We start from the raw sequence: 16,101 nt of genomic DNA, 5'->3' as shown, positions 1-16,101 counted from the left end.
CTCACTCACTCACTCACTCACTCACTCACTCACTCACTCACTCACTGATGCTTACCCAGGGCATTCTGTGCTGTAAGGAAGAGGAAGACGAAGATCCCTCTTGTATTATCTGAGGAAAACCAAGAGACCAGGGGGCTGGGGGCAGAGGAATCCTTTTCAAAAAGTGGGTGTTTCGAGTGGGGACAGGCACTGGGCACCTGGACCCGAAACCCCAGGCGCCGCGTCCAGTGGTGCTGTCCTTCGGAAACGATGCAGCAAGTCAAGCCACGCCGTCCACCACAGGAGTTGATGCCCAGCGAACAGAACTGTCTGCTTTGCCGGAGGACCCCCTCCTTTCCTTGCGAGCCGACCCACTAGCTTTAAGAAACAGCGGCCGCCACACCCTCGGCACTGGGGACACTCTAAGCCGCCAGGAATGGTCAAGGGATCTCCCCGCCCCTGCTGCTGGATCACGGGATCCTCCTTCCAGCCTCCCCACAGAACACAGAGGCACGGCACAGGACGTGACTGGCGAGAGCGGTCTGGCCGCAGGGGCTCGTTTTATTTAACACACCGAACAGGAGGCGGGGCAGGGCGTGGGAAGGACACCGCGCGCCCCTTCCGACCACCACCCCTCCCTGTCGGGCCGCACGCAGCTCTGCCCTGCCATCCAGCGGGGTGGGGCAGAGGCGGCACAAGAGGGAGCAGAGATGGTGTTCCTTCCAAAAGTTTGCGTTTGGTTTAATTTCTTTAAGTCCGTGAATCAGTGGACGCTGGCTCACTCACCCACGCACGCACGCACGCACACAACACAAATAATGTGGGAAACGCAACTAAAGAGTCCAACCCAAGAGCCTGGAACCCAGTGCTACGACGGGGCTGCGGCACCGCACTGTGTGAAGGGCCACACGCAGGGGCTATACGACGGGGCGGGCAGCTGGTGGGCAGGTCCCCTTATATTAACCGCTGGACGATGACAGCGTTGAGTAGATTGGCTTCCTTCAGGGTCTGGTCCTCATCCGAAAGCTCTTTGTTCGGGAAGGTGGTCATGAGGATGAAGCTGGTGGCAGCCATGGCGGGCCTGGCATCCGCTATGAAGAGCCGAACGTCACGGATCCTGTCCAGAAGAAAGGAGACGGCACATCTGGCCCACTGGGAGCCCCGCCAAGCGGGGGCAGGGGACCCCGTTCTGCTCAAGGGCAGAACTCCACGTTGGAGATGCTCTCGGGGCCGGAAGGGGGGCCCCACGGAAGAAAGGGGCGGGTTCCAGCAGGCCGACACCACCAGCGCGTGCCAGCTAAAGCCCTTCCTGACAGTGACCCCTTTGGGGAGGCAGCTCGCCCGCCTGGAATGGGAGTGGGGGACACGCCAAGCGGCCAGGGAACCGCGGAGCAGCTGCTGCTTGCGGGGAAGGGGACACGCTTCCCGGGGAGCCCTGGAGGGCCACGCTGGCCCCCGGGCCTGAGGCTGCCCACCTCGCCATGCAGAAACGCAGCAGTCAAATGCTCTGCAGTGCTCCCGCAGCCCTCCACCCCAGCTGTCCCTCATTCTCACTCCCACCACCACCCTCTTCATGGACATCGTGATGGCCAAAGAACTCGGGGCGGATTCCAGTCCGCAGGCCCCGCTCCGCCCCGCCCGCCCACCTCCGCGTACCTGTGGCTGTGGTTGAACTTCTGGACCAGCCGCCCGCCATCCGCGAGCCGGATCTGGATGTTGGTGGTGGGCTCCGACTCATCGACGGCAACGGAGGAGCTGGCCTTGGCTTCGTTTTCTGCCTGCTGCGATGCAGAGCTCGGGCCGGTCACCTGAGGAGCAGTGCTGGGAGGAAGACGGGAGGAGCGTTTTGTGCTCGGGAGCAGGCCACAGGCCTGGACCGGCCTGGGTCGTGTTTCCGCCTCGCTTCACGATGCGCCAGAGGGACAGGAGGGGGCAGCGGCGCATGGGAGGGCTTGCAGGGGCTTTCTGGCAGGCTGCTGGCATCTGGGAACAGGTGCAGGAGGCACTGGCTCCTCTGTCAGGCTCACGCTTAGGGATGTGCGAGGCATCTGGTTTGGGGGTGGGAATCCGTCGGATTTCCTCCGCTGGGATCACGGCTTCCTCTCTCTCTTCCACAAGCCTGCCCCAGTCAAGTGTTTGTGTGGGCGTTCAGCAGGAAGCAACTTGTGGGTTTTGCGTACTTTGTGCAAAGAATCCACCAGTGTTCCTGAACTGGGTCTCCGCTTGACCCGCTTCTTGGGCGAAGTCTGGAGTGCACAAGGCTGATCCCAGCCTGATCTCCCACCCCTAGTCGCAATCCCTTGCCTAACTCTGCTTTGAATCCACAACATCTGTGACACCACGCAGGATGTCACGGATTATGTAAGTTCAAAACTGACTCTCCCTGCTGCATTAGGCCAGGCTATTGCCGCGTCCAGAAAACATTCCTGCGGTGAACCATTCTGAGAGCACACTGCTAATTCGGGCCGTACAGAAAAACTTCAAATAAATAAATGAAGATTCACAAACAGAACATGGTCCTAGGGCAGAAATGTCAGCCAAGTGCCTCTGTATGTTTAACCTGGAAATCGGCCTATTTATTCCAGTAGGCTTACTCCCGTCTGGATCACTTCACAACCTCCACCTGCCTCGGGAGGAAGTGAAACAGGATTCCAAGTAAAAGAAACGGCAGGTTAGGTTGCCCATTCTGCTTGCATGAAACAGCAGCTGAGGAGAGGCAAGCTGCGTCAGGCATTCTCATGTTCTTTCTGACTGCAAAATTCCCGTCGTGCAAGCAGCTGCCAGGAGCCTGGCTGGCCGAGGCGACAACACAAGCTCTCCAGAAAGACTGCGAGAGCCCGAGGGGGCCAAGCCTGCCAGATGGACAGAGCAAGGGCACGGCGCGAGTGCCTCGCCCCCTGCCCGACCTGGCATATTTCTGGCATCGGCTGTCACAGCAGACACCCAGCCGGCCAGGGCAAGACCCCGGCTGCTTCCCAGCAAGCAACACGATTCTGGATCAGGATACACATATTGGGAAAAGAGGCGGAAATTGACGGGCTCAGTCCCATATAAGTCCCACTGTAGGGTAGGGATTAAAGCCGGGGCAGCAGAAGCAGACGGAAGCGAAGCCTGAGGAGAGAACAGAAGCCCAGCTGGATCGGGCCCAGAGTCCGCCCAGCCGGCCACCGGTTTCCCAGAGGGGCCACGCAGATTCCTCTGGAAAGCTGCCGAAGCAGGCCAGGAAGGCAGAGCCCCCTCGCTGCCACTCTCCGCCTCCCGCTTTTGGGTGGGGATGTGCCAGCTTGCCCCCATCCTTCTTGGTGAATATCTTTAATCCCTCCTGAAAGCCGTGTGAACCAGCCATCGCCACCACATCTTGCGGCAGCAAAGTCCACACGATCGTCAGGCATTGTGTAACAGACTTTTCCGACTGCCCTGAACTTTCTGCCAGTCCGCTGCACTGGCTGACCCAGTTCTGCTCCATGAGAGTGAGACAAACGCCCGCCTCTTTCCGCATTATGTAAAAAGCACTATAGAAGGGCTTAGAAAACAAAAGTCGCAGCAGCCACAGCAGCAGCGATCTATCTGAAGGACACTGTCACCTGGCCTTCACAGGCGCCCCCCCCCCCACGCGTGAGCGGATGCTTCTCTCTGCAACACCGAGAGACACGGGAGCGGCCTCTGCCTGCTGGATACTCACCTGCCCAGCTTCTGCCCTTCTCCGGTGAAAGCCCTGAAGGCACCTCTGGGTTTCACAAAATCCTCATCACGGTGGTCCTCAAGATCCAGGTTCACCTGCCCGCCACGAGCCAACCGCCGGAGCTCTGCGGGAACTTCCCTGGCGGAATGAAGTGAGGGCAGGCGGCTCGAGGGAGAGGCCTGGCCAAGTCTCCTTTCTGGCCTACAGCACCGAGCAGGGCCTCCTCTGCACCTCCCCTCCACAGGCGCCTGCCAGAGAGGCCTGTGACCAGGTACTGCCCCGTGTCCCAGGGAACTAGCCTTACCCTCTGCGGATGGATTCCAGGAACTGGGAATTGGACGGATCTTGATAGCTCCGCAGCTCCCCGCTGTCCAGGCTGAAGCCGCTCTTCCACAGCTTCAGGACAACATGCACCTGGCAGAAAGCAGAACAGTTCCCAGAAAGTGCAGGCGCTTCCTCTTGGAGAAAGGAGACAAGCCCTGAAGCCAAGATGCTTCGCCCTTCGCACCCCTGAGCTTTTCTGCCGCAAGTTCTCCTGCTTTCCCTCTGTGAGGTTCAGCATGTTTGGTCCTCTGCAAGGAGGGAATCAACCTTACGGGGCAATTTGGGTGGCATGTGGGGAGATCCAACTCACTCCCTGCTGAAAGAGGCTTTCCCCAAGCAGTAGCCACTGCCAGGGCAGGCGGGTGGGTGGGTGGTGATTGATTACACACATTTATACCCCGTCCTATCGCCAAGCGCTCAGGACGGCTTAAAAGACCCGCTTGCACATAACTTGCAAGTGAACATATGAAGCTAGTTTGTGTCCTGCCTGACCACTGTTCGGGCACCCCCTGCACCTAGGAGTTACACCTGGGCCATGCGAACGGACGCCCATGCCGGGCATACTCACATCCTGGGCAGCATTCTGCCTCGCCTCTCCAGCGACGTAGGCAGACTCCTCCTCAGGGGCAGCTCCCAGGCGGTACCCGCCGCCAGCGAAGGGCTGCCAGGGAAAGACACACGGTCAGTCTTGGAAAGGGCTGGGAGAGGCCACACAGGCTGTGTCTGATCCCGGCTCCTGGCTGGTGGCCCTGAGGGCGTCTTTCTCAAAAAATGGCAAGGACAGACAACAGCTGAATCGAGGGGTCTTTTTCTCTTGCCAGCAACTGCGTTCAGAATAATCTGCTTTTAATCAAACCCACTGCACCGCATCATCACTCCAACAGCCTTTCGAGGGAGGGAAGGAAAAACCGTTTCAGGTCTGCAGCTCTCAGAAACGGCAAATCCAACAGTGTCATTGCCTGGGAGGTTGTCATCCAGGGTTAGGGTTCAGGGTTTGTTAGAGAGGCTTGTTTTGACACGCCTGTTCTGAGGAGAGAAGGCCGTCGGAATCCCACACACAGGGCCTGAGTTACAGGGGACGGAACATGGCCAGCCCTTGTACAAAAGGCCCCCCACTGAATGCTACAGGTAGAATCGTCTCTTTTTTTTTAGCGCTGGAGCTTATGCAACGCCCCTCTCCAGGACTGAGCCCTTTGGCCACCCATCCCAAGCCTCTCGTCTTTTTTCAAAAGTTCTGCCAGTTGCCATCTCCCTACTTAGAGCCCTCTTGGTCTGCTTCCTCATGCCCAAACTCTCTTACTGGTGCATTAAAGTCCCCGTTTCCATGCCTTCGGCTGCTATGAAATAGCATTTTGCTTTTTCCTTTTAGTCCCTCCCTTAAGCTCCCTTCTTGGCCAACCAGTCCTGTTTTCTGCTAAGGAAAGGTCAATGTGCAGACTGCATGCTCGCTCAGTGTGGCCTCCATTTCCACTCCCACCCCAAAATTCAGGGGGGCTTCCCACTAATCTTATATACTGCAAAGAAAGTGGCACCTAGCACCGTTATGGCACAAAAAAATAATAAAACTGCGGATCCACCAGGGACTGCAGCTCTGACAAAGGGCTACAGCGAAGCCTTTTTATGTTCCTCTTGGTTTTGGTGCCCAGTGGAAGGTTTGGGGTGGGGGGAACGGCCTCCAAATTCACCAATACCTGACCAGCTGTGACCTCCCTCCCGGTACTCACTTTTGGTCTGCTGCCTTCGCTGGGACTTTTCGCTGTTCGGTCGACAGCCACTGCCCCGTGTTCTTTGGCACCCCGGAACAAATCTTCCACAAGCTCGTTGGGGCTCTTCTTTCTCGGAGGACCAACAATCTGCTGTCCACTTCGCTCGGATCCCCCAGCATAAAATCTGAAAGACATCCAGCAGGCCCACATGCATGCACATCCCCCACGGTCCCGCCTGGGGAAGGGAGACCATTTGTGAGTGCAGCTCTCGGGGCAGCAGTGAAAAGGCCCTGTTCTCATGCCCCGTCTCTTCCATCACACCCACAAATTCTGGACCAAGAAACAGGCTGTACAAAATAAGGAAAGACAGATACACCTGCAAACGGACTGTCTTTCCTTATAACTCAGTCAACTTGAAACCTTCTGAGAAGCCCCTACTGATTGTCCAGCAGGCCTTCTCAGTGGTGGCACCCACCCTTTCAAATATTCTCCCACATGTTGTCTAAGTGACAGAGTTGGTGCTGTTTTAAACATCTATTCACACAAGCTTCCCCTGTGAATGTTCCTACCCTGCTTTATCATTATGATGTTGTGATACTTTTAAAACGTCTTTTTAAAAATTATTACAGTGTATTTATATCCCTCATTTTTCTGCAACAGGATATGGAGCTATTGTAAAGATAAGAAGGGAAGGTATGCTTAAATCTTTGAACACCCTAATGAACTGCATAAGAGCTTATCATAATGTTGTTCTTCAACAAGTCTATCCTGCAAATTTTGAACTGGATTAATGTCCACAAGAACATAAAGGCACTTCACGCTATGTGGATTGGGAATATAATATTTTAGCTGACTTGGGGCTTTGATCATTAAAGGAATTCTGTGATGTTCTGGGCAGCTAGTTTCTGGGTGTTCCACCTTTCACTGTGGGAGTCTGCACACAAATCCACCATTTAACGTTTTCTGTTGCAGTTGTTCCTACCGGTGGTGAAAATTTCGAGGAGCAGGTAAAGGGAGGAATTTTCTCAGCATTCCTTAGTGGACACATTACAGGAACAGAGGCCACAATTCCCCCTTTCCTGTGTCTAAATATTCCAAGTCAAGTCCACTGCTGTGAATATGCCACAATTCCACAGACAAACCAGAAAATGTGGTATTAGGTACTACCCAGATTTTCTCTGTTTAAGGAGCAAGGCTAACAGTGGGTGGGCGAGGCATGGTGAACTATCTGCAGCCGGAGGAGGGGATGGATGATTATTCCCAGGGGCAGGGGGAATCCAATCCCCCGACTAGCAAAGCCAGACTAAGCAATGCAAACTGTAAAGAGGGAAGAACAAGCTACTCTTGATTTTAAAGAACACAAACCAAATTGGTGCAATTCAGCACCAGTTGGAGAACGGAACTTTTCTTTCTGCATAACGTCTATTTCTTTCTCATGCCAATGGTTCAGTGGGGATCATGCCAGCGTATGCTGTCCCAGTTCTTCTGTGGTTTGTGCTAAGCTTTTAGATTCAGCTCTGGAGGGGAAAGCCAAGTGGTCTGAAGAGCAAAAAGTTTGCTTCTACCACCTTCTTGTAAGAGGGTGATCTTATTAGCAATGGTGGGCTTCATGTTCTCCACTTCCGAAGTTTAAACCAATTTTCTACTTTCTCAGCAGTACGACAAAGTTAGACTTGCTTTCCCTAAACCTTGTGCTTCCAGACAAACTAAAGTCCCGCTCGTTTCCAGCCGGCATGTAATGGAACAGGAACTGCAGTGTATCCCATCTGAGGGGCACCGAAGTGCGGAAAGCGGGGTTCAACCCATAATTGCTGCTGTTAATATTCTGTTTTGCTGTAATCATTGCTTGTGCTTTCTGGGTCTTTTCCTGTTTTCCTGCAGTTCCACAACTGTCAGCGCAGAGGAAATGTGGTCCCGCATGAGCGGATGCTTGCCAGAATTGCCAGCTCAGCCTGGGAAGCGTATGGTCCCACACTGGGTGTGGCCTGGAGTGAATGAGCTCTGAGCGAGGGCAGGGAAGGTCCGGCCCTTGCAGAGCTCAGCTCCAGCCGCTGCCCCAGCCGAGGGCCCCATGGTAGAGACACGCCTGCAGCAGCCTCCGAATGAAGTCGCTTCTGGGGCCACTCCTGCTGACCTTTCTGTCCACCCCCCTCCCCGTACGTGAGGCAGGCAGGCAGCCAGGCATTCCGCAGGACAAACCTCTGTCCTTCTTCCTCTTCCTCCTCCTCTTCCTGAGCATGGACAAGGTCTCGGAATGACGTCACCCTGTGGTCACTAGAGAGAGCGCAGAGAAACGGATGAGAGCAGCCCCTCTTCGTGGGCTTTTTCTCCTTCTCCCAGCCTGGACCTGCAGTCGGCTGCACGACCAGCCCATCAACAGGTCTGCTAAGGGAAGCGCAGGGACAGTCAGCGGATCCGCTCCCTGGACCACCCCAGTCCTCTTGTGCTGGCACGACTGCAGCAACGCGGCTGAGCATTGACTCGAACAGAGCGCCGAAGGACAAGAACCAGAACACTGAGGGGGCATTCAAAGGACCGGGCTGTGACACAGGCACACCAGCCAGGATGCAGCTTGGCAACCCACTACCAAAATGCCTGCCCTTAGAGTGGCCAGGGTATCCGCAGGGGAGGGTCCTCTGCTCTGCACGGGAGACCAGCACATGCACCCCTGCGTGGCCTGAGGTGCATTCAGTGGACTCCTGAGAGGAAAGGAAAGGCAGCCTCACGGGCTAGCCTTGCTCTCACGCCAGGGGTTCATGGGCTGGCACTTTGCCTGGGCGGAGTACAGCAGTGCATGGAAGGATTCCACCTTGGTGCAGGCCGAACCAGCTCCTTGTGCTTGGGGCTTCTGGGACCGCAGCCACTGAGAACAAAGCCGGCCTGTTCCTTGATGTGTAAGAGCAGAAGGCCAGAAAGTGGCTCAGGCAAACAGGCGATGAGTGACCACGTGCTTGCCAAAATCACTGCAGCAAGGATGCCCGTGCCCAGGAGCGGGCAGCTTCGGGCACGGCAAGTGCCAAATTTCAGTCCCCAGATTCCCCCAGGAGTTGCACTGCAGTTGCGGGGGGGGGGGGGGAATTGCTGGCAAGCCACTATACAGACATGAGACGGTTGCTTTTGGCTTGACAGGCAGCTAAATTTGGCACTCCTGAGTCTTCGTAGTGGTTTACGGCTGAATTCCATCGGCCAACTTCTGCAGTCTTTCTGCCACTGTACCAATGACTCTCAGCAGTGCAGAGGAAGCGACAGGCTTGACCGGGGGGCCCATCTGCAGCCCTCCAGGCCACACGTTGCCCTCCCCCGCTCTGCAAGTGCGACCGACCTCAGCACTCTCCCAAGCTTGGCATTTTGCAGGCTGCCCGCTCTGCCACTCCATGCTTTCAAAGCCCTTTGCTAGCCTCCGATGCTCAAAAGGCAGCAGTCCAGCCAAGACAGACTAGCCCTGGCTGGTAACCCCAGCATCTGCCAAACAGAAGCCTGACTTGATCCTTCCGCCAAGCCTGATGAAATACAAGGATGGGCAACCAGGCAGGCCCAGGACACCTGCCGGTTATGCATGACAACCTCCAGGAAACACAAACACAAAAGCAGGGCAGCTTGATGCTGCTGCTTCGCACTTCACTGCAGCACAAAAGGCCCTGTGCCACCACCGGTAAACCCTTCGACTCCTCGTACTCACCTCAAACGAACACATTCCCAAGCACAACAACGGCTTGACAGGCCCGCGGTGTCCCACAAACCCACAATCTGGGGGGGTGTGGTTCTGCGAAGGCTTGGGATCTGTGCCGAAGCGTTCTCGGCACCTTCCCCAGCGACAACCCCCGAGTTTCCCTGTGCAGACCCCCGAGTTTCCCCTGGGGGTCACGCACCAGCTTGCACACAGGTCTTCCTAGGGCCGGGCCAGTTCGAGCTCACCTGGGTGCAGTGCCTCTGGTGACAGAGCTGGGGGCTGGCTGCGGGAGGGTGATGATGTCCTCGTCGCCGCCATCTTCGTAGAAACTGGCCAGGGCGATCTGCGAAGGAGGGATGCCCAGGCTGAACGCTTGCGGCCAAGCGAGAACACAGCTGCCTGCTGCCTGAGGGCAGCTCCTGCACTAGGCGTCCGCGGGGGGGGGGGGGGGTTCGGCCACCGCCAACGTTCTCACTGTTGCTTTGGTAACACTCAGCATGCCAGAAAGGAGCATCCAGAGCCAAAACGGAGGGAGGTGGCATTTACTCAACAAGGCACTCTTGGTGTTGTCAATCAGCAGCAATGAGTGCTCGGTAAATTTCGGGTTCAATGGCAGAAGTCTTCCCATTGTTCAAGAAGTCCCATTATATCTCACCCTTACTATAAGCTATTGTATTTATTGGATATTTATTACCCTGTAAGCCGCCCAGAGACATTTTGTATTGGACAGGTTAGAAAAATCCAAATAAATACATAAATATGGCAACAATCTTCATTCACACTGTAAAATGGACCAGCCCAGCCCATGAAGTACCAGCTCTCATCGGCATCAACATCATTTAATCTTTGTTAAATTGTTCATACAAGACACTGGCGGAGCTAAACAGGTCTCTGCCTGCTACTTGAATAAATACATGAAACTAAGGGGGCCTGAATGTAAAATAAATTTTTGCAATTGCCAAGTGACGCTGAAAGGAATATGGGAAAGTACTGGAGAAAAAGGAAGCTCAGTCAGAAAACCTAAACACACAATCGATGGATAGAGTAGGAGGGGAAAGCAGCAAGGCCAAAAGTGACATGAAAAGTACAAGAGAGTTCATGCAGAAAGAGGCAAATAAACAAGGGAGTGGAGCTTTGCTAAGGTCTGTGTTTGATAAGCAAAGGGAGGAAACTAGAGAACAACCAACGCTGGTCGCTTTCCTGTCCATGATCTGGCGCAGGATACATTAAATGCAATGAGACTCACTTCCACTACGGTTTTAATTGTGTCCTTATTTTATGTTCTAAGTTTCAATTACAATATCAGTTTCATTATAGATGGCCCCTTGCAGCCCATTTCTGGTGGAGAGGCAGAGAATAAAACTAACAATGAGAGGAAGTTAATAGAAGAAAGGCTAAAAGTTTTTTTTAAAAGCCCAACTGTTTAATATAGGACAGCTGAAGCCGGAGTTTTTTGCTCATGGGTGGGGATTGTCACAACCGCCCTGCTTGCTCTGCGTCATTTGCTGATGAGGGCAAGGCAAATCCAGGCACATTTGGAAGGCTGATCAGAATTTGATACCACCTACTAAGAAAGAGAGGAACAAAAATCTAGCTGAGGGTACAACTCTCCCAAGCAGCAGGGGTCCAAAATGCAGGCTGCTGAAAACAGAATTAAAGCCAAAGGAAAAGCCGTTAGCCTGCTTCATGGCTTCGCTATTCATTGGCACACGTCTCTGTGGTTATTCAGTGGGGGCACCTGCTAGAGAGAGAATGGAGGGGAAAAGCAAGGCAGCCCTTGAGGCAATTTTCCACTACTGTTTGTCAATGGAGAAGTCACAGTTTGGCATTCTGATGGAAACTCCTGTATGAAGGGCCAAACCTGTACATGCTCCCCTACATGAACAAATTCAGGATTCTCACACCTTGAAAAACAAATTTTTCAAAGGTTTCCCCTACTGTGGGCCTTAAGGGGGGAACTCAGATTAGTGGCTGAATGCATCAAAATTATGGCAAAGGCTAATTAAGAGCCTAACAGTGCCATTTTAAGAGATATCTACTGACAAGCTCCCCTGAGATTTACTTCCACAAAAACGTACACAGCATTTCAGTGCTAATTTCACTTTGACCTCAACTGGCAGCTTCTCATTGTTCTGTATATTATAGGCTTATTTCTCAATCATCTTAGATTCCATACCTATCCAACCCAAGTCAATTATGACCTCCAAGTACCACAAACTCTGTGGTTGTTTTTCACTGACAACCATGCATGGTCACTCTTGTTATGGCACTGCAGCTTCCCTACCAGAAAAAAAGGAATCAGCAATTTCTCAACAGAGACAGAGGATCTCAAAGCTCATATGCTAAAGAGAGGTGTGTGAAACAAAATGCTTTATATGTTACACAGATTGCATTTTAGCACTGCTAAATATGCTTTATGCTAAGAACAATTGAGCTGTTGTGAAACGGGATCAAATGACACATCTGGCCAGGAGAGTCTACGTTTAAATCCCTGGTGTGTTTGGAACTCATGGACTGGCACTGGCAATTCTCCCTGTCTCTGTCTAAGCATCCCCCAAAGGTTGTTGCAAAGATAGCACAGGGAAATCACCACCTTGCCATGATTTCCCAGAAAGATGGCATGCAAATGCAATCAGATTAATGCTTTTGTCCCAGGACACACATTTTAAACCTTATGTAAGGCTACATACCACATGGAATTCCCAACTGTGGGGAAATGTGTGACTACTGGGACAAGTGATAGAACCTTAAGGTGTTAAAAAGAAAGCAAAGTTCCTTCCATGGAGGAAGCACAAAGTTCTAAACCAGACCTGGGCATTGTACGGCCCGCAGGCCACATCCGGCCCGATGGCTGACCCTGACTGGCCCGCATGAGGTTCATTTACTGTTTTTATAGAGATATATACTGAGCAGAGCTGTAAGTGTATTGGTCCGGCCCTTAACAACTGTCAAAGTTTCTCATGTGGCCCCATAGGAAAATTAATTGCTCACTCCTGTTCTAAACTATGCCAGTTATGCCCCAAAACCAAGAGCTCCTTTCAGGAAAATATTACACCTTGCTAATCCCATGGATTGGCCCCTGAGTGTTTTGAGGTATGTGTGTGCAGGCAGGAATACGCAAGTCCATATACTCCTCTGGAACCTTCTTTCTTTCTTTCTTTCTTTCTTTCTTTCTTTCTTTCTTTCTTTTCATCATTTCTATACCTCCTCACAGCCAAAGCACTCTGGGCAATTTACACAGTCCATACAAACAGATGATAAAGTACAATAAAAATGCCAAAAAATCAGAAAATCAGCATCTCAGTCCCAGCTGAAACTCATCCAGTAAAACCAGAGCAGGCTGTGCTCTGGATACCTCCACATATTCAGCTGCTATGGCTCTGGAACCCGGTGGATGCAAGAGGCTTTTTCCTGGAAATGCCCAGCAAGTAAATTGCAGCGGGCCTGAGATGGTCCAGAGATGTTCCTGGGGTCAGAATGTGCCAAGCTGCAGACAACCGTGAAAAGCTCCACTGGGTGGCAAAGAGAAATTCGGACAGAGGCACTGAGGCATGTCTCCTTGCCACCCCCACTCGCTTGTGGGCACATACCAGGTGTCTGCTGCATTCACTGGCATTTTCCCCCATCTGAACCCAAGCTGTCTCCCAAGTTGTTTCATTGCTCACTGCTCTGAGGTGTACTATGAGCTCTGCAACAGTGAGGGCACTCGGGCCCGAGCATGTCACTCACCAGGGTCACTTATACATTCCACAGTGCAAAAAGGGCTTCGACAGGCCCTGTCAGCCACATCGGCCAGAAAATCCCCCAAAGTCCTCTGGAAACCATGCAGTTCCATTAGCCTGCGGGGGGGGGGGGTGTTCCTTAACAGGCCCCCTACCCTTGCAGAGGGGAAAAGCCACAGGCAATGATCTGACAAAGGGACTGGCTTGGAATCCCCTATGCTCAGAGCACCATCCTCATATCCAGCCAAGAAGATCAGGTCTAGCATATGCCCTGAGGCACGTGGCAGGGCAAATGCCATGCTGGGACAGAGCCACGGTTGTGATGGTGGCCACGAAACCCTGAGCCGCTTCAGAGGGGATGCCTTCAGCATGAATGGTGAAGTCCGTGAGTCCTGGGGGACTCCAATATCACATCCAAGACCACCTCTGTCAGCTCAGGTATGAAGACGGATGGGTTGCAGAGGACACCAGCAGAACCCCCAATCTGTCCCACTCGCCCACACAAGGTGCAAACACTCCAGACTAGTCACTGGATGGACAGCACGCCTGGAGCAGGAAGCTGAGTTCTTACAAAAGACAGCAACCCCAACCTTCCTGGCCCTCGTGTAGTTCAATTGTGGATCAGAGAGGCTTTATTCTGTGCCAGTCTGGCATTTCAAAGCTACATCTGGAGACATGAGGGCAGGCTGGCAGGGCAACCAGCAAGCTTATGGGTGTGTGGAGGACCAGAACATGGCACAGCAGTATTTAAGGCGAGTCTGTCATCAGCATAATAGATGGAAGATCCAAGGCAGCTCTGTGGACTTTATCAAAATGCAGCTGCAATATGCAAGCAGCTTGCCTGATGACTCTCTCAGCCTGAGGTGCCTACATAAGTGGAACAGCCCTGATCTCCTTGGAAGCAGGCTCCATGCATAAAAACCAGTTCTTCCTGAAACACAAGCCATCAAATTGCAACTAACTGCAATTAGTAACATATTGATTCAAGCCCCATCTCTAGCTGCAGCCTATGCCAGATTACCTGAAAATTTAGAAGGGGAAATGCCCAAACAATTAAAAATCAGGCCCCACTCCAGCAGCCCAAACTTAGATGAAGACCCACTTAACCTCTCCAAACACCCATTTGTGTAATTTTTTCCTATACATCCTGATCCACTATTTGGGATATATCAGAATTTGGAGAAATAAGCTCATATTTGGAGGGCTGGAAATTCACTTGCAATTCCCTGATGAAGTCCCAAAGTTTAGGACCTCATCAGAAGAAAGGCAGTGGCGACAGGCACACGAAGGCCTAAATAACAAGGCAGCACAGAAGACATGCTCTTTCATTCTAGAGCAAAATCAGCCAGAAGGCCCGGCTGTCCTTCAAGTGGTGGGGGCGGGAGAAAGATGAATAGCTGAGCAAATGGGATTGAAGACAGCCTGTTACCACCAGCTCACCATAAAAAGCTGAATCCCTCCAGTGCCGGGGAGCAAAGTCTGACATAACAAGGATGAAAGTGCTAGGGTGGGGGTGCTTTCCACAGTAAGAAAAGGCAGAAAAAAGGTTCCCAGGCAAAACTCTTCCACCCACCTATCCCACGCCAGGTTCACAACCATCTTGGCTGGACGTTGGCTTCCCCCAAGTTGTGGGGGGAAGAGGAAAGGTGAGGAGAGAGAAAAATAGGAAGAACAAATTCCCTCCCACCACCTTGGAGGGGGAATACGGAAGAGGGACTGAGAGAAGAGCTTTAAGGGAGGGAAAACAACACTCCGTGCTGTGGGTGGCAGGCTCCTTCTCTGGTTCCATGAGCAACGGGGGGGGGGGGGGAGCGTGATAGGAACCTGAGGAAAGGGAGCTGCCCAGGAAGACGCTCTGAGGAAAGGGATCCAGGCACCCCTTTATGATTCCAGGGCGCGGGAAGGACATAAGGAGATGGGCGCGGAAGGGAAATGAGGAGGACGACCTGGGATGGGAGCTGCAAGGACAGGAAGAAAATGGCCCATGCTGTGCGCGTGTGCGGGAAGGGGGGCCCTGCTTTCTTTCATGTGAAGCGGGGGGGCGATGGAAGCCCGAGGAGGGGGCAGCTGGAGAGGAAGGAGGCCCTGGGGAAGGCCCCTCATGACCCGGGGAGGAGAAACAAAGAGGCAGTTCTGCAGAGGGAGGAAGGGCGGCAGCCGGGGAAAGCGTCGTCAGGGGGAGGATCTAGGCGGCTTGCACGTGGGAAGGGCCTCTTCCCGGGGTCCACGGGAGCGCTGGGGGCAGCTCGTGGCGCGCGCGGGCGGGCGGGCGGCCCCTCGCGCGGCGGCGGGGGGAGACCGCGCGTCAGGCGGTTTCCCCTTCGCCACGGAGGGAGGGGGCTGCCGGGAGAGGGGCTGCTCCCCCGCGGCCGAGGGTACCTGCAGGTCCCCGCCCGCCGACTCCAGGAAGAACCGCGCTCGCTCCTCCTCGGCGCCGGTCACGGCCACGAACTCCCTCAACGCCTCCTCGCGGTCCGCCATCTTGCCCGGTGCACCGCCAAACTGCTCCGGCCGCGAAACGCAGCTTCCGCCCGCCTCAAGGGCAGAGCTTCCGCTCCTGGCGCCTACCCGCGCGCCGTGCTTCGGGGAAAGTGCTCCGGACGGAAACAAGCGGCGCAGCGCCACCTGCCGGCCGGCCGGAAGAATCGCCTGGAAAAGGACGTGCCCCGAAGCCTTTGTATAATCAGGCACTGGACAAAGTCAATCCTGTTCATTCCTTCTTTGATAATATTCAGGATCTCTTTAATGCCTCGCTTAGCTTGTTTCTTAATTATATGATTTTTGTATTTGTGTCTTAAAAATAACAACGTTTAAATGTTTAGCTGTTGTGCTCTACTGTTTTGCTGCTTCTATTGTGTCTGTTCCTGCTGCGTTTTAAGGGTTTTTTTAAATACAGGCTTTTATTGATTGAACATTACTCCGCATGAAGCTGCCTTGCAGGCTTTTTCAGACAAAAATGGGATATAAATGTCTTAATACAGTGAATAAATTGATGACATTTGTATTCCTGAAAAATTT

General features: G+C 53.3%; 1 protein-coding gene across 1 annotated transcript; it reads right to left on the bottom strand.

Moving 5' to 3' along the window:
* Positions 1 to 504: 504 nt before the first annotated feature.
* Positions 505 to 15,573, bottom strand: NSFL1C (NSFL1 cofactor). Its single transcript, XM_044455517.1, has 9 exons — positions 15,463 to 15,573; positions 9,607 to 9,704; positions 7,891 to 7,965; positions 5,710 to 5,875; positions 4,554 to 4,646; positions 3,966 to 4,075; positions 3,662 to 3,799; positions 1,636 to 1,800; positions 505 to 1,096 (listed from the first exon to the last, which is right to left on the bottom strand). The coding sequence occupies exons 1-9, from the start codon at positions 15,562 to 15,564 to the stop codon at positions 934 to 936; spliced, it is 1,110 nt and encodes a 369-aa protein (XP_044311452.1). The 5' UTR covers positions 15,565 to 15,573; the 3' UTR covers positions 505 to 933.
* Between the last annotated feature and the right edge of the window lie 528 nt (positions 15,574 to 16,101).

This window comes from Varanus komodoensis, unplaced genomic scaffold (genome assembly GCF_004798865.1).
Source record: "Varanus komodoensis strain SLA01 unplaced genomic scaffold, ASM479886v1 scaffold8, whole genome shotgun sequence".
NCBI lineage: Eukaryota > Metazoa > Chordata > Lepidosauria > Squamata > Varanidae > Varanus > Varanus komodoensis.
The sequence above is the reverse complement of the archived record's forward strand: the minus strand, read 5'-3'. Positions and strand labels throughout refer to the sequence as shown.